Source organism: Corylus avellana, chromosome 8, assembly GCF_965113065.1.
Source record: "Corylus avellana chromosome 8, dhCorAvel1.hap1.2, whole genome shotgun sequence".
Classification (NCBI taxonomy): domain Eukaryota; kingdom Viridiplantae; phylum Streptophyta; class Magnoliopsida; order Fagales; family Betulaceae; genus Corylus; species Corylus avellana.
Window position 1 is genome coordinate 11,305,721 of NC_142497.1, and position 20,788 is coordinate 11,326,508.

Here is a 20,788-nt window from a genome sequence, read left to right on the forward strand (position 1 = left end):
AAATTTATTGACGTGTCACATTCAGCACGTCAAAAAAAAAAAAAATTGTTGACGTGCTACTTTTGTCACATCAGGAATTATTGACGTGGCAAAAGTTTGGCTAATATTTGTCGCATGAAAAACTATCCCTTTTTTTGTAGTGAGAGTTTTAATTTTGACGAGTTAAATTAGAGACTTATAATATATTTATCCTTATTTTTATTATAGGTTAATAATATAGCTATTGCTTACCGTTAATAGAATGAGGTTTTTGTTATCAACTTTTCACAAAATAAAAGTATGTAATGATGGGAAGGAGTTCGTCCGAGCTTATTACAAACATTGACGAAGATTTTCTACTAAAAGGTTAGTACATTTTCAAATTACAAAATTTAGACGGGTTATATGCATTGAAATTCATAAAAAAATGTTACATGTCAAAAGGGTGCCAAGTTGTCGAGGTAGCTGAAAATTTTTTGCCTCCCAAAATGTTATTTCTTCACTTTTGATTGAAGAAAGATTATTCTTTAGAAAACCAAAATATAATTTTTTTTTTTTTCAAAACTTTTTCACATGCAAGAACCCAAAAAAATATAATTAACTTTTAATTATAACCTACCTACGAAATTAGCCGCTAAAAAAGTCTAAATTTCGTAATTTGAGAGATATTATAATCGGGCTGTTATTCAAAAAAAAAAAAAAAAGAAAAAAAAAAAAGAAGAGGGCATGGAGTGGCTGCCCACCACCTGCAACAGGAGAAAAATGGTGAGCGTCTTATCTGATTTATCTATATATCGTCTTCTATGACTCACTAAACACTAATACCCTACGTACCTACGAGATTAAAAGCTAAAATTGTTGTAACCATCTATCTTATCTTTGACTTTGACAACCATCTGACGTCAGCCTAGCTCAAGCTCATCTCCTCAGTGATGAGGGATGATAGAGAGAATATGTTCATGCACGCTCGTTTTTTTAATATTTTTTAATATTAAAATAATATATTTTTTAATATTTTAATTATAAAAAATATATATATATTAAAAAATATTAAAAAACATGAGCGTGCGTTCTCTCTATCATCACTCGCTCGGTGACACCAAAGAAACATCCTGATTTGCGTGCTGTAATTGAATACTACTCGCTATAATCTGTAGCATCATCCCATCTGCTTGAATTTCTCTCCGCTTCTCTAATGGAAAAATCGGGGTACGGCCGAGATGGCATCTTCCGGTCTCTCCGGCCGCCTCTTGTGCTCCCCAAAGATCCCAACCTCTCCATGGTCACATTCCTCTTCCGAAACTCTTCCTCTTATCCTCACAAACCGGCCCTTATCGACGCCGATTCCTCCCAAACCTTATCTTTCTCCCACTTCAAATCAACCGTCGCCAGAATCTCCCGCGCCTTTCTTCGCCTCGGCATCACCAAGAACGACGTCGTCCTAATCTTCGCCCCGAATTTTATCCAGTTCCCTCTTTGCTTCCTCGGCATCGTTGCCGTCGGCGCCATCGCCACCACCGCCAACCCCCTCTACACGGTCCGCGAGCTCGCCAGGCAAGTCAAAGATTCGAACCCGAAGTTGATCATAACCGTCCCGGAATTGTGGGACAAAGTCAAAGATTTCAACCTCCCAGCTGTCTTTCTAGGGTCCAATCATTCTTCTTCTTTTTCAAACGTTATCCATTTCGACGCATTGGTTGAATTGGGCGGGTCCGGGTCGGATTTCCCGGACAGCAATGTGAAGCAAAACGACACCGCGGTGCTGCTATACTCTTCCGGGACGACCGGAACGAGCAAGGGGGTGATCCTGACTCACAGGAATTTCATTGCGGCGTCTCTGATGGTGACGATGGACCAAGAGCTCTCCGGCGAGGCGCACAATGTGGTCCTCTGCGTCCTGCCGATGTTCCACGTGTTCGGGCTGGCGGTGATCGTCTACTCGCAGCTACAGATCGGGAGCGCTGTGGTGTCGATGGGAAGGTTCGAGCTGGAGAAGATTCTGAAGACGGTGGAGAGGTACAGGGTGAGCCACTTCTGGGTCGTACCGCCGATCATTCTGGCGCTGGCGAAGAACAGCGTCGTGAAAAAGTACGATCTCTCGTCGTTGAGGCATGTCAGTTCAGGCGCGGCGCCTCTGGGGAAGGATTTGATGGAGGAGTGCGCCAGGAACATTCCTCAGGCCACCATCACTCAGGTGCTTTGACGTGACTGATTTTCATTTGGTAATTGGGCTTCCTTTTAAGCCTGCAGCTTTGACAGCAAACCAAAATAATTATTGGGAAAAATATAAAAAAGCCCCCCAAACTACCAGCCGTTTGCGATTTAGCCCCCTGATGTTCCAAAACTCATAAAGTAGCCCCCCAAACTACCAAAATTTTGCATTTTGGCCACTCCGTTAGTCAAAACCGTTAGTCTGGACGGAAACCTCGAAACGACGCCGTTTTATTAGGGTTAAGTTACGAAATCGCCCTTATGGCATTTTTTTTTTTTTTTTTTTTTTAAAGCTGGAGCAAAACGGCGCCGTTTTGCTTATGGTTAGGGAACCCTAAGCAAAACGGCGCCGTTTTGCTTAGGTTAATAGGTAACAGTTTGGCCTCCTTCTCCTTCACGCTCACGCTCACGCTCACGCATCCGTTCCCCTGGTTCACCCATCCCCCCGCCCGATTCTCGGCTTCCCCGTTCACGCAGCCCCACCGCACGGTGCGCCGCCCGATCGTAGCCATCCCCCGGTCACGCAGCTCCCCTCGCACGCGGCGCCGCCCGATCGTAGCCATCCCCCGGTCACGCAGCCCCCCTCGCACGCTGCCGGCCGGTCGTCGCAGTCCCTTCACGCAGCCCCCCGTTCACGCATCCGGTCCCGTCATCCTGAAGGTAGCCCACTTTCCCGATTGAGTTTTTCCTATGGGTTTGGTTGTTTTGTTAAAGATATTGTGGAGAATGGGTTTGGTTTGTTTGTAGAAGATTTTTCTGGAGAATGAGTTTGGTTGTTTTGCAGAACATTTTGTGGAGAATGGGTTTGGTTGTTTTGTTAAAGATTTTGTGGAGAATGGGTTTGGTTTGTTTGTAGAAGATTTTCCTGGAGAATGGGTTTGGTTGTTTTCCTTCACATTTTGTGGAGAATGGGTTTGGTTGTTTTGTATATGTATTGATGTTCTGATTAAGTGCGAAGGAGAATTCGCTTTATAGTGTCCAAAAGTGATATGGGTCCCTATGTTTAGAATATTTTTGTCTCTATATTTTTGCCTTGTCTGCAGCAGACCCGTTGGTTTTGAATATAATTTTTTTGTTGTTAAAAATTGAAAGTTATTGGTTGCTGTGAATTTTTTTTTGGTTAAACATAGAAAGGTATTGGTTGATGTGTATATTGTTTGCTTATTGTCGGATGGGTTGGTTTAAAATTTTGCATTCTGCCTTCCCTTTGTTCTGTGGTCCCCCTTGTTGTAATGCATGTCACGCAGCTGGTCCCATCGTCAACGATGGAGAAGTTTGCTGGCGAAGATGATGCGAATGGCTGTGTACTGTCGGTGGGAAGTTCGCCGGCGAAGTCTACCTCTACGTGTACGAAATGCCTATGCGGAATAGAATCACCAGTGATGACTTCTCGCACGCAGAAAAATCTTGGTAGAAGGTTTATTGGATGCGGTAAATATAAGGTGCGAATTTAGGTTTTAAAAATTAGGGGTTTTCGATTTCTTTCTTTCTTTCTTTCTTTATGCTTTTCTCCATTTGATTCAAATCTGTACAGTGATTGCTGGTTTGGATTTGTGGGTCTATTCTAAGAGATGTGTTCCATGTTGTGTAGCCAATGTTTTTTTGTGGGTTCCATTTGATGTTTTTGATGATGACTACTTATATTAGACGTTTTTCATTTGCTTATGTGATGAGAATAGAAGACTTACACCCATTAATATGAATTTGTTTGAATAAGTAAGCTGCCAAAAAAATTAAGGAAAGAAAAAAAAAAAGAAGAAGATATTTGATGAACATATTCATTTACTTTTGAAATGCAGGACCCCATTTTCTGAGACCCATTCATCACTTTGTATCCCAATAGCATATTCACTTTGTATCCCATTCATCACTCTGTATCCCAATAGCATAAGTTTAATTATTATCCCCTTTTGCCTTATTAATTTGGTTAATTGCTTCTTGAAGTTTAATGACATCGTTTTTATGTACATGATGAAAACATATGTCAATCTATTCCCAATAATAATAATTAATAATAACATGGTATATATTCCCATTCTATACGACTGTTTTAGCTCTCTCTTAGAGCATACAGCAATTATTTATTGTTCTAAGCAAATAAAGATAATGTTAATTAGAAAGGTGGGTCTTTAGACTCTTTTTTTTTTTTTTTTTAATTCTTATTATTATTTTATTTTTTATTAGAATTAGGGATGTAAATGTTTCACACTCCATAAATAGAAATAGTTTGAAAGCTCATAAGGTCTCCTTTTGTTGTTGTCTTATTTGTCTTCTTTTGTTTTTGACTCTCTTAAATCAAATAACATTGAAGAACTCCATTGTGAATTATATTACACTTTGTTTGTGAATTGGTTAGTAATTCTCATTTATGAAATATGCAGAGCGAAAGTGATCGGGGTTGTGATTATTTTATGTGGGTTGACGAAGAAGCTATGCTCCCTGTGTCACAGTTTGATGCCCAAATAGCTGATCAGAAGAAAGGTTTTGAAACTGAAGTGGCAAAGTTGACGTTGCAAATTGCTGCTGAAAAGTACAAAAATAATAGCATTGAAAAAAACTTAAGGATGTCATTGGCCACTTGTTTGATCTTAGCTTTTTTGTTGTTGTCTTGTTTTGTTAATGATAGGGAGAAACGTCATTGCACTGTTAGTAGGGCAATGTTGCCGTGAGAGGGAGAAACCTATGTACGTTAAGGACTATTATTTAGTATGTTGTATTAAAGTGTGAAACCTATGTTAAAGTGCGAAACCTTGTTTCAATTTCCTAATATGACAATTTGATGAGTTTCAATTGTTTGTACATTTACCTATTCCAACCGAATTGCATTGATTGTGTTCTATAAAGTAGTGTTTACACCTAGTCTTGGTGTCATTGGTGTTTTCCTCGTGCAATTGTAGTTAAGAGCCTGTTCATGATATAATTTGATAAAAATGAATTTTCTATCAAAAATATAATGGTTTCATACACAAGGTACATGTTGTAAACATAAACCAAATATATAATACACATCCAAAATAACCAAATTGTAACGGCTACAAGGTTAATGTGTCTACTATCACCTATATACGTATTACACATCCAAAATAACCAAATTGTAACGGCTACAAGGTTAATGTGTCTACCATCACCTATATACGTATTACACATCCAAAATAACCAAATTGTAACGGCTACAAGGTTAATGTGTCTACCATCACCTATATACGTATTACACATCCAAAATAACCAAATTGTAACGGCTACAAGGTTAATGTGTCTACCATCACCTATATACATATTACACATCCAAAATAACCAAATTGTAACGGCTACAAGGTTAATCTGTCTACCATCACCTATATACATATTACACATCCAAAATAACCAAATTGTAGCATTAACCATACATATATATATATATATATATATATACACATCCACAACGATCAATGTGCGATGTTCGTAATCCATTTTCTTGGTGTCTAATATTTTTGCCAATCTGGCTTCTTCCTTTTTCTCTTGTTAGACTCCATGACTGCAATTGCCTTATCCACAGTCGGCACAATCGTTTTACCTCTTCTGGCAGGTGCTGATGTACATGCAGTAGTACGCCCCAAATGTTGTTGAGAATGCAGAGAAGATCCGCTTGGTAAAGGAGTCCCTTCTAGGTGCGATGTTCCATGTTCCTGCGTCGACAACTGTGGGCTCACATTTGGGGAACCAATAATAAAAAATAAAAAAATTCCCAAAATTGTAGATACGTTTAATACAAAATATATATATATATAGAAGACAAAAGACATTAACAAACAATTCAAAACACATACACACACACGCACGTTACCAAACAATTCAAAACACATACACACACATTATCAAACAATTCAAAACACATACACACACACGTTACCAAACAATTCAAAACACATACACACACATTATCAAACAATTCAAAACACATACACACATTAACAAACAATTGCACGACTCTCATACACCAAGATATGTGCTAGGGCTACATCTTTAAAATGCACAGATCCCATAAAGAAGTTCTCATATGTTTCAGTGCACCCTGCAGCAAGGATATTATAGCATCATTAGAGCTTTTATTGCCCTAAATATCATAAACTTAGACTTGAGAAAATTACAATTCCACAAAATTTTCAAAGTCAGGATGAAAGTCAACCCTTTAGAATGAATACCTACCATGCCACTAAAAAAGCCATATACACAGTCACAAAGACCTCTATACATAGAAAGGTCTTTTGAACATAATTTCACAAAAAAAAAAAAAATCCTGCTTGTTCAGACAGGAACAGGCTCAGAAAGTAAGAAAAGCAGATTTTAAACTCTCTACACACGCTTGTGTGCACAGATACATTTTGCATATTCATTGTTTTAGGAAGTAGAATAATTAAGATGCCACATTTCATTTCCCAAAAAACCAACGTGGCCAGCCAATCTGACTAGAAATGGGCCGAGACCAATCAGTTTCCAGCATAGGTGCGATTGGTGTTGGATGGGAAAATAGGAAACGGTACATGGTGGAATCGTAGGTTGGTTGGTGAGTGTCCAAAGCCCAACCGCTACTAATCCATCCAATGGTGATGGTATAGATATGTATTTTGCCCAAGCACATCGAGTTATAGTAAACAGAAAATAGCAACAGCTAAAGAGAAATTATGATTTTGATGTCCCACCAAAGACAGCCCAAAATTATGTTAAAGAGAAAAAAAAAACCACCAAAGCAACCCAAAACAGACACGGAACCCAAAAACCACAAAGAACCCTACACCCTCTTGCCTTTTCCACATCATAAACTGTAGGAGTGGTTCATGCAGTCCAACATAGACCTAATCAAAGTAAAATTACCTTATCTTTTGATTATGGAGTAATTGCGTTTCATTTTTTTTTTTTTTTTTCAATATACCATCAACGATGACATGTATATATATCATCTCTAAAATTCTCTTCATTGATATGCGGTTAATTGTTTTTAGATGCACCATCCACGACCACACCTTGTTGTCGTCGCAAATATATTGCTACGCAAATATATTGCTATTAGCGTTTCAATATATATATATATATATATATATATATATATATATATATATATATATATATATACATACATACACCATCAAGCAAGCAACACTCTTTCTTAACAGGTATATATATATATATTGTGAATCCAAGAGCACCCCAACAAATTAAAAGATTTAAGGTCAGCTACTTGATTTCTATTCCTCATTCTACTCAAGCCTTAATCATACGGAAGCCCGAACAAAGAAAGGACCAAGAAAACAAAAAACAGATGGGGCATTCACAGGAATGGTCCTCCTTTTTCATGGGTTTGGGCTATTTTATACATCACCCTCAAAAGTACTAGACACACTTTCACATGGGACTAGCAAACCAAAGAGTACATTGTTGAATAGACAAGCTATTTAATGTCACACAGCATATGTTATATGGGAAACATGAATTAATCATCATCATAAACAATGATCAAGGTAATAATTCTATAAGTTCATAAAGTCAATGGCAATCCATAACCTTTGGTTTAGATCATATATCCGTGTCCACAAAATATGAACAGACAACTGGATTCTAACATAGAAGAATAGTAGACTCTCTCTAGTAATAACAAGTTTATTTCCAAAAATACCAAAATAAACACTTAGTGTGTGAAGTACTCACATTGACACTAGAAAGGCTCTGAGATTGTGTGGACTGTGTATGAGGAGGTCCGTATAACCTTACGGTATTGACAGTACCAGTACCCTGAAACGTTGTAACATTTCACAATATTAAATATTTGAAATAACATTTTATTATGTCATCCAAATGTAATATTATAATCATGTGCTCACAGTAGAATTGCCCTGAGACTGTGGGGTTTGATGTTGAGATGGCCCATATAATCTGACGGTGTGGACTGTACCCTGAAACTGACCTCTACCTCCACTCTTAGTCATAGGTCCACTAATATGCAGTCCAGTGGGCCCTCCCCTAGTTCTTGGTCCACCTCTGTGCAGCCCAGTAGGCCCTCCCCTAGTTCTTGGTCCACCTCTTTGAAGTCCAGTAGACCCTTCTGGGGTAGGTTGAAACTGACCTCTACCTCTACCCCTACCCCTACCCCTAGTACTCCTTCTACCTCTAGAAGAAGCATCAGCATCTTGCGAAATCTGCAAATATGATGTCAACTTGGTAAATCAAATGTAATGAACTAATTATAATGAGTAATGACATTTAAACAGTTTATCACTTACTATTTCAGCATCTATGGTTGGCTGGGGAGTTGGGGTCTGATCATGTACACTTCGACCACTATCATCTTGTACCTATGATAATAAGCTTGTAAATTAATAACATCATACAATATATAATGAACAGGAGAAAATCCGCTTGACAAAAATTAAAAATTAACTTTGTATGTATGTAGTAACTCACCTCATTTTGTCTTCTACTACTGCTTCCTCTTCTATAATTCACTGCCTCTGTTCTGTTTCGTGGACATGTTCTGCTATTGTGTCCAACCCCTCTACATTTGCTGCATCTCATCCTCACTCCACCCTTCCTCATACGGTATTGATTAACCGGCTCTTCTGGACCCCTTCTCCTTACTTTTCTGGGCCTCCCTGGTTGTATTCTACTTATAGGGGGGTCCACTTTGTCGCAGTTAGTCTTCACCCATTGGTCCTCTCCAGGCATTGGATACACAATTTCATCATACGCCTTTTTATACATCTCAATGCTATACCAATCATCTACGTAATCCTCAGGGTTTGCATTAAAAAACCAAATTGCAGACATTGCATGTGCACAGGGAATTCCTGTCATGTCCCACTGTCTACACCCACAAGTTTTCCTCAACAAATTCACAACATATTGTTTATTATTGTGGGTTACTTCGTATAACCCATCCCCAGCATATGTGCTGTAGCAATGCCCAGCAACTTGTCCAATTTCGTCCAATTTGGCAACAACCCTTGGACATAGCGTACCAGTCATGGTGCGGATGCCATCCCTCTTCGTTTGATATCTCTTCATCAACTTCTTCCTTATGAATTCCAGCATGGATATGATCGGCAGGTCACGCGCATTCAGGATGTAAGCATTGAAGCACTCACAGAGGTTGTTGACAAGTAGATCACACCTTGGGAATGTATTGAACCAAGCCCTGGACCATGAGCTTGGGTCAACATTTGACAAGTAGTTGTGTGCATCCTCGCTTATATGCTTCAATTCATCCATTGCCTTATAGAATTCAGCTTCAGTGTATGCAGCAGCCGCAGCCCATAACTTGTCTTTCAATGCAAGACCACGATGCCCTGCGTCTCTGAAGTTGGCATACAAATGCCTCACACAAAACCGATGGTCACCCCCGGGAAGCACCACGTCAAACGCTGGTTGTAGCCCCTACAACCACAATGAATAATAAACAACACTTTGTTATCTTTTAACAAAAACAATGAAAAACAAAAAAGGAATAAACTTAATGAACTCATAATATAGTTACCTTTTGACGATCAGAAATAAATGTCCATCCTTGTGCAGGAGGGGTGCCAAGATCTGAGAGCAATGTCTCAAGAAACCAAATCCAACTGTCTTTGGTTTCTGCCTCAACAACTGCAAGAGCCACTGGGTAAATGTTATTATTGCCATCCCTCGAAATGGCTGACAAAAACTGTCCCTTATAAGTTCCCTTCAAAAAGCACCCATCCAACCCAATGATAGGCCTACAACCAGCTCGAAAACCTTTCTTCATGGCAGCCAATGAGAAATACAACCTTTGGAAACATGATGGGCAGTCAAGTAAAGGTCTCTCAACCTTCATCATCACACAACTACCCCGATTCGTTTGTCTAACGGTTTCACAATAATCCCACAGCTTATTGTATTGCAGCTTTACTTTGCCCTGCAGCATTTCCTTTGCAATTCTCCTAGCCCTATACAACTGACAATTATTAACATCAACACCCCATTTGTCTTTCACTTCCCCAAGAATTGCCTTCAACGGCATGTTAGGTTGCACTCTAAACTTGTCAATAAGTTTATCAGCAATCCATGCAGATTTCACAGTCGAATTCCTATGCTGCCTTGTACAAGTGTGCTTGTCTTGTATCGATATAATTTCAAATGATTCTTGATCCTTGGATTTACGGCCATAAACCCGATACCTACAACGTGGATCTCTGCATACGACAATACATTTGGCTAGGTAATTTTTTTTAAACCTTACATCCTTCCCCTTCTTCAAATTGTTCTCCCTAATTGCTTCTCTAAACACTTTGATTGAGGGAAATAGCTGCCCATTACTCAACTGTGGATTCGACATGTCAGTCGGTTGAAACTCTGTTCGCCTAGTAACAAATCTGGAAACAGATGAAACCTCATTCTCCTCGTCACTTCTAGGAGGGGATACAAGAATGTCACTTCTAGCCATGTCAGAGTTTGCCTCATCACCATCAACCTCATCACCATAGCACTGACCCCCTCCACTACCTTTTTTACCTACCCTTGCATTTGCATTTTCATTATCATCCTCCGCCGTCTCATCACTCTCCCCCTCCTCATCATTATCCTCATCCCTATCCTCATCCCCCTCCTCATCATTATCCTCATCACCATCCTCACCCTCATTACCCTCCCCATCACCCTCGTCATTACCCTCAACACCACCCTCCTCAACATTTCCTCCTGCCGTGGATGGCCCAGGTAGATTGCTATCTTCATCAAACAAGTCCGGTTCGAATACTTCTTCCCAATAAGGATCATCTCGATCAATCCTACTATTTTCACAATGTTCACCATCACCATCATCATTATCGTCATCATCTTCATCGTCATTAACTGCAGGCTCATCAAATGAAACAAGATACAACTCAATAACCGGTACCCCTTTATGTGCAGCAACCATTTCCAAGACGTTATGATCCGATGAAATTAATTTCAAACCCCCTTGAAGAGTACAACCTGGTTGTAAGTAATACACTAGATCCCCTGAATTGTATCCATAGTTTTTTACTATACCCTCAATCTCAAAAAATGACAACTTGTCCTCATCGTACGTCTCATCATGCACATCTACCTCACCCCCCACATATGTGCACGTAAACCCCCTATTAATCTTACCACCGTAATGCACCTCGAACACAAGATCTCGTATAGTCATCCTAAACAATAAAAGAAGTAAAGAAAATTAACAACTCAATAAAATATTAAAAAAAAAAAATTACTAATAGAAATTCAAGTTTATGTAAATATCAACTACTATTAAGTACAATTTAACTTTAACTAATTTAAAGTCACTTCACAGGAAAATAAAAATAATAATAATAATTAACGTTAAATTGTACAAGGCATGCAATCTAAAGTAAGGGAACATATCAGAAACAAATCTAGACACTATATGGTCATTAATTATGCACACCCAATTATAAAGGCACATGAAGCTTCATATGATCATATGAGTATTTTATATGACATTATTATATATGGCCACGTCACCCATTGCGGATGGAGGTTGGAAATAGTGATCGGATGTAGGGTTACTCGACACTATAAAATTATCATGATTGTATATGTGCGATAAAAAAATAATTCAAGAATATATACTTACGTTACTAGAGTAAAAATGAAGTAAGTGCTATACATATTCTTTTTTCCAATCTAACTTTATTTATGTTACAAAATGACCACACAATTTTGTAACTTTAACTGATTTTTTTTTTTCCAATAAATAAATATGCAAGCTTCCCTTACACAAATTAAAAATTAAAAAAATTTCTGCTTATAAATAAAATGATGCATGCTACAGTTTGAGTAATTATCGTTAATAATTTACATGAAAGTTCCTCATTTGGGAACTAAATTATCGTTAATAATACATTTCCCTTTATTTATGTTACAAGTTTCTAATGAAATGAAATGAATAAACAAAGTTAAGGCCATTTTTCTATCATTGATCGAGATAAAGGGAAATGTATGAGTAATTTAGATTCTAAGGAAGTCTACCTCTAACTTGTCTACTTTTGCTTTATGGTCATCCGGAAGCAGCAGGACTTCATCACTCAACTGGATGCACTCAGCAACATTTTCAGGGGAGACAAAGTCCAATACCACATGGACGCAAGACTGCAGATGAAAATAAATGTAATATACGAGATTATGGTGGGGCATCATAAATAATCTCTCTTTCTAAATTCAACCAAGAAACTGAAAAATATTCAAGTTTCAGATCAACTAATCAGTTATCACAATATGCCAAAGGCCTAAAAGTCGAGAATCAAAATCAGAATAAACAGACATCATTTATCAATCAGATATTTACTCAAATGTGAGACTTTAATTAAAAGACAAAACAAATATCCTGTTGAGCCAAAAAAAATTACATGAAAGTTCCTCATTTGGGAGTGCATTTTAAATAAAATGGCGTTATGTAGCATACAAAAATCATAATTCGACACCCAAGCCGTAGGTTGAAAGAAGCAAGGTGGGTGCTCTACATTTGGACAATTTCATTTCTTTTTTGTTAATTTTCGGTCACCTTATGATGTATTGCTTGTCATGGTTTGTTCAGATTTTTCTTCTTTCTCTTCCTTTACAGCAGACAATAAAGGGGACCACATGTGACATGCATTACAACAAGGGGGACCACAGAACAAAGGGAAGGCAGAATGCAAAATTTTAAACCAATAAGCAGACAATATACACAGCAACCAATAACTTTCAATTTTTAACCAAAAAAAAAATTTATACTAAAAACAACGGCTGTGCTGCAGACAAGGCAGACAAGGCAAAAATATTCTAAACATAGGGACCCATATCACTTTTGGACACTATAAAGCGAATTCTCCTTCACACTTAATCAGAACATCAATACATATACAAAACAACCAAACCCATTCTCCACAAAATGTTCTGCAAAACAACCAAACCCATTCTCCAGAAAAATCTTCCACAAACAAACCAAACCCATTCTCCACAAAATCTTCAACAAAACAACCAAACCCATAGGAAAAACTCAATCGGGAAAGTGGGCTACCTTCGGGATGACGGGACCGGATGCGTGAACGGGGGGCTGCGTGAAGGGACCGCGACGACCGGCCGTAACCGTGCGCGGGGCTGGGTGGGGGCTGCGTGACCGGGGGATGGCTACGATCGGGCGGCGCAGCGTGCGAGGGGGGCTGCGTGACCGGGGGATGGCTACGATCGGGCGGCGCCGCGTGCGAGGGGGGCTGCGTGACCGGGGGATGGCTACGATCGGGCGGAGCACCGTGCGGTGGGGCTGCGTGAACGGGGAAGCCGAGAATCGGGCGGGGGGATGGGTGAACCAGGGGAACGGATGCGTGAGCGTGAGCGTGAGCGTGAAGGAGAAGGAGGCCAAACTGTTACCTATTAACCTAAGCAAAACGGCGCCGTTTTGCTTAGGGTTCCCTAACCATAAGCAAAACGGCGCCGTTTTGCTCCAGCTTTAAAAAAAAAAAAAAAAAAAAAATGCCATAAGGGCGATTTCGTAACTTAACCCTAATAAAACGGCGTCGTTTCGAGGTTTCCGTCCAGACTAACGGTTTTGACTAACGGAGTGGCCAAAATGCAAAATTTTGGTAGTTTGGGGGGCTACTTTATGAGTTTTGGAACATCAGGGGGCTAAATCGCAAACGGCTGGTAGTTTGGGGGGCTTTTTTATATTTTTCCCATAATTATTTAAATTGTAATAGTAACTGTTTCTTTTTCTTTCTTTTTTTTTTAAGTTTCAAGTTTTATGTTTAGAAAAATTATAATTTACCCTTTTAAAGTTGATACCGTTTTTCAGTTCGAACACTAAAGTTTTAATTTCTGTAATTCACCTTCATAAAGTTTTATTTTTTTTTTTTCAATCAGACTATTATTATTCCAAAATTATCATATTGCCCATAATTTTTATTTTATTTTTTTATATTTTATAAAAAATAAAAAAAATTGTAGTTGCAAAAATGGCAAGATGGCCAAAGCTACCCCAAATTTTTTTTTTTAAAATAAAAAAATAAAAATTATGAACAATATAAAAAGTTTTGAATACAATTGATTAAATTATAAAAGTTTGAAACTTTTGAAATTGAATTGTAAATATTAAAATTTTGATGTTCGAATTAAAAAAAAAAAAAAAAAAAAAGGGGGTATAAACTTAATTTTCCATTTTCATGTTTTGATTTTTGACTATGTTCTCGTCTGTCTCTGACAATGCTTTTTACGACAAAAAGGAAAAAAACATTTCTAAAACAATTTTTACTCACGTCACAACAAAATGCTAAAAAGCATCTCTAGTGTGTTGTTGAGTTCTCCAATCTAGCCACTGAAAATTCAATAATACTTGATAAAGGTATTAGACTTTCTGCAAAGCTTTTGGCAATTTGGTTCATGTCTTGGCTTTTGATTTGAAAGATGATGCTGTACATTTGATTTAGAATGTTCTTCATCGTTTCAGGGCTATGGCATGACGGAAACTTGTGCAATTATTTGTGTAGAGAATCCAAGAGTGGGCGTTCGGCATTCTGGTTCAGCTGGAACACTTGTTTCGGGAGTTGAATCCCAAATAGTCAGTGTAGATACATCGAAGCCACTTCCTCCTAATCAGTTGGGGGAGATATGGGTTCGGGGGCCTAATATGATGCAAGGTATTTTCTTTCTTTGCTTCTGTCTCTCTTGATCTGAGCATGCCTGGTCCTGTTTCTCTTGTTAGAAAAAAGTTTCTGCTCTTTGATATAGAGAGAAGCCAGGTAGCTTATTATTGTACTGTATTAAACTATTCTAGTCACCTTGCATCTTGAATGTGGCAGTTTAATGCAGTTGTCATTTCTGATTATGGACATATAGGATGATCTTTGAACAACATTTGATCCTTCCATTCAATTTGTGACAAGTATTATGCGGAAAAGTCATTCTCAAGCCAGGGATATTAGTTTTTCCGTAGCTGTTTTAATAAGAATTTTATAATAATTCTAAGGCTTCCAACAATTTCTTTTCTCCTCTCTGGGCTTGGTGTAACCGCATTTATCAGTAAGCTATCGGAACTTAAAAGGTGATTTGGTGGGGAACACTGCCAAATTAGGAGTTTTATGAAGTGTGCTTTCATATGAAATGGGAATCTGAACATATACCCATTTTGTATATCCCAAACGGATGCAAGTTTGATTCCCACAGCGTGGTTATTGAAGATAAAGGGCTCGTTTGGTAATGCTTTTCAGATTGTGCGTTTTGCTTTTTTGTTGTAATGTGACATAAAAGGTGAAAATAATTTTAAGTTTTTATGAACGTTTTGTGTGTTGAATTGTTTATTAATGCTGCAATTCTAAAAAGCATTAGCAAATGAGTCCAAAGCAGCTTGATGGAGGGCAATGCTTTTTCTAACACGCCAGCTCACAGGAGAACTAAAACCTCTTGTCCATTTGATCATATATAAGTTTTCAGCTTCATTGTCTCGAATGAGTGAGCTCTGCATTTATTTAACATGTTATAGGCATTTGCTTACTGTTTTCATTCAGAAATGTAACATTACTATTGCAAAACTCCATTTTTAGGTTATTACAACAATCCACAGGCCACCAAACTGACCATAGATAAGAAGGGTTGGGTACACACAGGAGATCTCGGATATTTTGATGGAGATGGGCAACTTTATGTTGTTGACCGAATTAAAGAGCTCATCAAGTACAAAGGTTTTCAGGTAACTTCCCAAAAATGTTACAAACATGCATGCAAGATCCTGCTGCTACATTGTTTTTTCTTTGTCCCTCCCCCGCCCCCAAAAAAAAAAAAAAAAAACACATTTGGTCAATGAAAAAAGAGAAAATTTGGCTTGTCTTCGGAGTAAGATATGGTGATATTGGAAGGGATTTACAGATTTGGAAAATATATGTTTGATTATAACTTATAAGAGATATTGCCCTTTAGCATCCTTATGCTACTAATTAGTTAATGTCCATTGACTGAACTGCAGCAATATTTCCTGTAACCTCACTGTTCCTCATGACTTATTTTCTTTCTGGACTAAGATTTTGCTCGTGTATTGCATTCTTCCAATTTAGATATTTTGGTTCTTATTGGATGTCTTCTGTGAAAGACACTCTTTACATTTCAATTGTTACATATTCGGTTTTATGATATAATGTTAAATCACTACTTAATATTTTAACACACCCTTTTACGTGTGGGTGTAAACTTTTTTTTAATAAGTGATATCTAACATGTGGAATATTTAATTTAAATGGGGTAAATTGACGGAGTCAAGATTCGAATACTAAGGTAAACTACCGCTTGTCCCAAAAGCTTACGACTCAAAGAAATAAATCGATGAAGATATATATTTTTGTTGTAATTGTTTCTTATGTATTAATTTTCTCCAATTCTCTCTAGGTTGCGCCGGCTGAACTTGAAGGACTGCTTGTTTCTCACCCTGAGATACTAGATGCTGTTGTCATCCCGTGAGTTCTCAACCCATGCAAAATCTGTATTACTCACATGATCAGCTTACTCTTTAAAAATCAATGTAAATTTCTATTTTATTTGTACCTTGCAGATTTCCTGATGCAGAGGCTGGTGAAGTCCCAGTTGCATACGTTGTTCGGTCACCCAATAGTTCACTGACAGAAGAAGATGCTATGAAATTTATTGCTAACCAGGTAAGGGGTAATCAAATTAGGCTCAGTTCAAAATGTAATTTTTAAAAACGCAGTTAAGGGTTTGGTAAAATCGCAGTCTAACTTTCAAAATCATGCGTTTTTTAAAATGTATCTCCTTTTGTTTTCAAATCACAATTTCTTATAAATACATTCCCAAATGATACATTTTTTGCAATTTGATTTAAAATTGCACTTTTAGTCTATGAAATCAAAGTGTCAAAATCGTTTTTGTATGCATCTGAGATCTAATTTCTGCTTCTTTGTCAAAGGTTGCACCTTTCAAAAGATTGCGGAGAATGACATTCATAAATAATGTCCCCAAATCAGCTTCAGGAAAGATCCTGAGAAGAGAGTTGATTCAGAAAGTAGGGTCCAGAATGTGAAATTGAATGTTTGATTGCTGCAGTAAAGAGAGTCTATGGGAAGTGGGAAGGGGGCAGAGGCAAGAATTATCCCCGGATGCACTTCTTTATTTAAATTAAGTGGAATTTGGTTGAATTGTTGAAGGGGCTCGAACAATAATATTCTGTCAACAATAAAAACATATATATATATATATACGGCAAAAACTGCAAAATAGGAAAAAAAAAAAAAAAAAAAAACACAAATAATTATTTTTATTTTTTATTAGCAATAAGAATTAAACAAAGGGTTAAATAGCTCAAACCCCCCTAGGGTTTACCAACTTTATTTTTTTTCCCCTGGGGTTTCATTTTTATCACAAGACCCTCCTAGGGTTTACCAACTTTATTTTTTTTCCCTGGGGTTTCATTTTTATCACAAGACCCTCTTAGGGTTTTTATAAAGGACCAATTTAGTCCATCCGTTCGTTGACTGTTAAGACTGACACGTGGACCAATCAGATGTTGACTGGTGGCACTTATTTAATTTTTTTTTTTTAAATTAAAAAAAAAAAGGAAAAAATTGGAGGTGGCTCAGCCATTTGGAGTTGCCGAAACGGGGGTGGTTTCGGCCACCCCCCTGGAGCCCAAGGGGGTGGCCGAGCCACCCCCTGGGCACCCCCATCCGGCCAGATGGAGGTGGCCATGGCCAAAGCCACCCCCAAATGGCCAAGAGCCACCCCCTGTTTTTTCCTTTTCTTTTTTTTTTTATTCTTTTTTAAAAATACATTTTTTTTAATTTAAAAAAAAAATTAAATAAGTGCCACGTGTAAACATCTGATTGGTCCACGTGTCAGTCTTAACGGTCAACTAACGGATGGACTAAATTGGTCCTTTATCAAAACCCTAGGGGGGTCATGTGATAAAAATGAAACCCCAGGGGGAAAAAAAAAGTTGGCAAACCCTAAGGGGTATGAGGTATTTAACCCTTAAACAAAATAAAAAATTGCAGAATTAAAATCCTAATTATAACTAGTAGAAGGATAAAATCAATTCAGACATAAATTGAATTCAAAAATCAACGAATTCCCCGGCAACGGCGCCAAAAACTTCTTGTGCAAATTTTAATTACTCACTAGTGCACGAATAGTTTGCAATAAAGGGTTTTACAAGTACGAGGTCGATCCCACAAAGAATTGTGTTTTTGAAAATAATTTTAATCTAAACTAATTAAATCGTAACTTAGTTTAAAAAATTTATTTGATTTTTGAAATTGAAAACAAAACAAAACAAAATTAATCAAAAGATAAATACTAAGGTTTCAGATTTCACACTCACCAAATCAAAGGACACATTATTATGTTTGTTCATACATCCCAATTTCAATAAAATCCTATGCATGTTTTTTTTAAAAAATTATAAAAATAACCTATTGAAAGATTCCATGAATCCATCCATTATTCAAATCACAGTGCATATCCAACTTCAATCAAAATCATCCAATATATTCATTTGATTAACGAAAAACAATGGATATCCAATTTAAATTGAAAGATGCAATGTATCCATCTTATGAAATACATTAAATATCCAACTTTGGCACAAATATTAATCTAAAAAATCAATTACAAAAACTTAATCAAATAATTGAATTGAAATGAACATACATTACACTAAACGTCGGAATTGTACGAACAAAATATAAAATATGCAAACAAATCAACGGTGAGGTTTCATCTTCAACCTTAGTTGAAGGTTTAGCCTCTCATGACTAAAGGAATCTTAAATAAACTAATTAACTTCATTAAAATCAAAGAATTTACCAAAGAATTGGTGTTCAAAGCTACAAAAATCCAGAAAACACGAAAATGACAAAGAACAGTACCCCTTGGTGCACCTCTGTGTGTTTCCCTCGAAAAATATGGTATTTATAACCCTAATTTAGGGTTTCAGTGCTTCCTGGTCGGACAAGTGTGCTCAATCACACTCTAGGTGCACTTGATCGCACCCGTGCATTAGGTCTCCTGCGGCGTAGCGCTTGGGCGTTGTTGGCTTGATGTTGGCGCGAGTGTGCTAGATCCTGGGACGGGTGCACTCAAGCACACTCGTGCATGATTTATTCTTAAGTGGTGCAACTGCGCTCGTGCGCTACTATGGCCATGCTCGAGCGCGCGCAGATGCGCTCGAGCGTAAGACTGCTAGACTCGAGCGCCAGTTTGGTGCACTCGATCCCAACTCCAAAAATGCTTTTCTTCAACTTCTTTGCATCTTCCACATTAAGACCGCAATTTTCCCTTAGCAACCTGCAAAACACTAAAACACCTAAATTAACACAAACATCAGAATATAATAAAGCTAAAGGCTTATCAAATGCAAATTAAGGAGGCTCAAATACGTAATATTTGGCACTCAACAGATATGTGTCACCTATTGTTGGGAAAGCCGTGGCAACGTGAGAAGGCTGTTGTCCATGATGAAAAGAGGAACATGTACAGATTTGTGGTTGACAAGGTCAAGTTGACGTTGTTACCTAACCAAGATGCAAGGCCAAAACCTTCACAAGGGAATGGTCAACCACTAGTTGCAAAGCCAAAGATGACTAACATGGAAAGGGCCTTCAAGATGGTATAACCGAAAGAGAGTAAGGATAACATGGTTTCCTATGGTGAGGTGATGTCTCAATTGGAGAAGGTACAACTAGACGACTAGGGTGCGCAGCGCGACACCTTAGCCGTTATTCACAAGCCTCAATCCCACCTTCCAAATCCGTATTATGTGGAGGAGGAAGATTAATCGATTGAAGAGGAATTCCAAGAAGATGGATTCATTGATGAAGAGTTTGAGCAACAAGAAGATGTTAAAGCGCCTTCACAAGGATTCGCGGATTGGGATCCCCCACCAACATGTGATCCTGACAAGTAGGATGAAGAAGCTAAGGAAAGACCCTTGCCAACTGACCAAGAAGGAAAATACATAGCAGATTAGGTTACTACCATATTTGACGGCCTTTACCCCGAAGAAGATAACCCATTGGAAGAGGGAGGACCCGTGGATGGTATTGCAGATTCTGATACGGTTTCCTAACCTCATGAGATTGATGAAGACCTTTCAGGTGAAGTGCCTAATTTTAATGATGAAGAAGTTGGTTATGTTGACTTCCTTAGTGTAAACAATATTTTGTTAAATTTTCATAACAATAATTGTGATGAGTTTTATGCGGTTGTAGAGAATTACATGTTCATAAGGGAAACAATGACTGACCCATTCTCGAGTATTTTCATGGCACATGGAAGGGAAAAAGCATGAGGGAAGCACGACAAGCCTAATGTATTGCAAGGTGGTGTGAGGAGCCTTCAAGACAATCATTGTAGCGACCCTGATTTTAGGTTAGAGTAATTCTCAGGCCTAGCCTTGATAGATGAGTTTAGAATTGTGTAGGCCCATTAGTAGGATTGAACTTATTTTAGTTGGGATCAAAACAATCTTAAGGTATATATATATATATATTTTTTGATTTAAAGGTTTTTATCTCGAATGACAAGGTTGGCTGAGCGGTTTAGTATGGAATAATCTCATAAATCTATCATGAGCTCGAATCCTCATATATCA

General features: G+C 37.9%; 2 protein-coding genes across 2 annotated transcripts; one reads left to right on the top strand and one right to left on the bottom strand.

Annotated features, from left to right (window-relative positions):
- Positions 1-1,141: 1,141 nt before the first annotated feature.
- LOC132164115 (putative CoA ligase CCL7) lies at positions 1,142-17,370 on the top strand. Its single transcript, XM_059574539.2, has 6 exons — positions 1,142-2,173; positions 14,645-14,834; positions 15,738-15,883; positions 16,573-16,640; positions 16,736-16,838; positions 17,108-17,370. Exons 1-6 carry the CDS (start codon positions 1,175-1,177, stop codon positions 17,219-17,221), a joined length of 1,620 nt encoding a protein of 539 aa, XP_059430522.2. The 5' UTR covers positions 1,142-1,174; the 3' UTR covers positions 17,222-17,370.
- On the bottom strand, positions 5,652-11,350 carry LOC148584119 (uncharacterized). The gene is made up of 9 exons (XM_088519048.1): positions 10,746-11,350; positions 9,695-10,640; positions 8,626-9,594; positions 8,445-8,516; positions 8,046-8,360; positions 7,873-7,956; positions 6,376-6,382; positions 6,147-6,241; positions 5,652-5,867 (listed from the first exon to the last, which is right to left on the bottom strand). The coding sequence occupies exons 1-9, from the start codon at positions 11,348-11,350 to the stop codon at positions 5,652-5,654; spliced, it is 3,309 nt and encodes a 1,102-aa protein (XP_088375174.1).
- Positions 17,371-20,788: the final 3,418 nt, after the last annotated feature.

What these genes read in the sequence shown, in the direction of transcription:
- LOC132164115 (XM_059574539.2), top strand. Translation starts at nt 1,175, where the DNA reads ATGGAAAAATCGGGGTACGGCCGAGATGGCATCTTCCGGTCTCTCCGG. An exon ending in GGGGCCTAATATGATGCAAG is followed by an intron (nt 14,835 to 15,737) that starts GTATTTTCTTTC and finishes CTCCATTTTTAG; the next exon opens with GTTATTACAACAATCCACAG. An exon ending in CTAGATGCTGTTGTCATCCC is followed by an intron (nt 16,641 to 16,735) that starts GTGAGTTCTCAA and finishes TGTACCTTGCAG; the next exon opens with ATTTCCTGATGCAGAGGCTG.
- LOC148584119 (XM_088519048.1), bottom strand. Translation starts at nt 11,350, where the DNA reads ATGACTATACGAGATCTTGTGTTCGAGGTGCATTACGGTGGTAAGATT. An exon ending in GTAGTAGAAGACAAAATGAG is followed by an intron (nt 8,517 to 8,625) that starts GTGAGTTACTAC and finishes TTATTATCATAG; the next exon opens with GTACAAGATGATAGTGGTCG. An exon ending in TGTATGAGAGTCGTGCAATT is followed by an intron (nt 5,868 to 6,146) that starts GTTTGTTAATGT and finishes GTGAGCCCACAG; the next exon opens with TTGTCGACGCAGGAACATGG.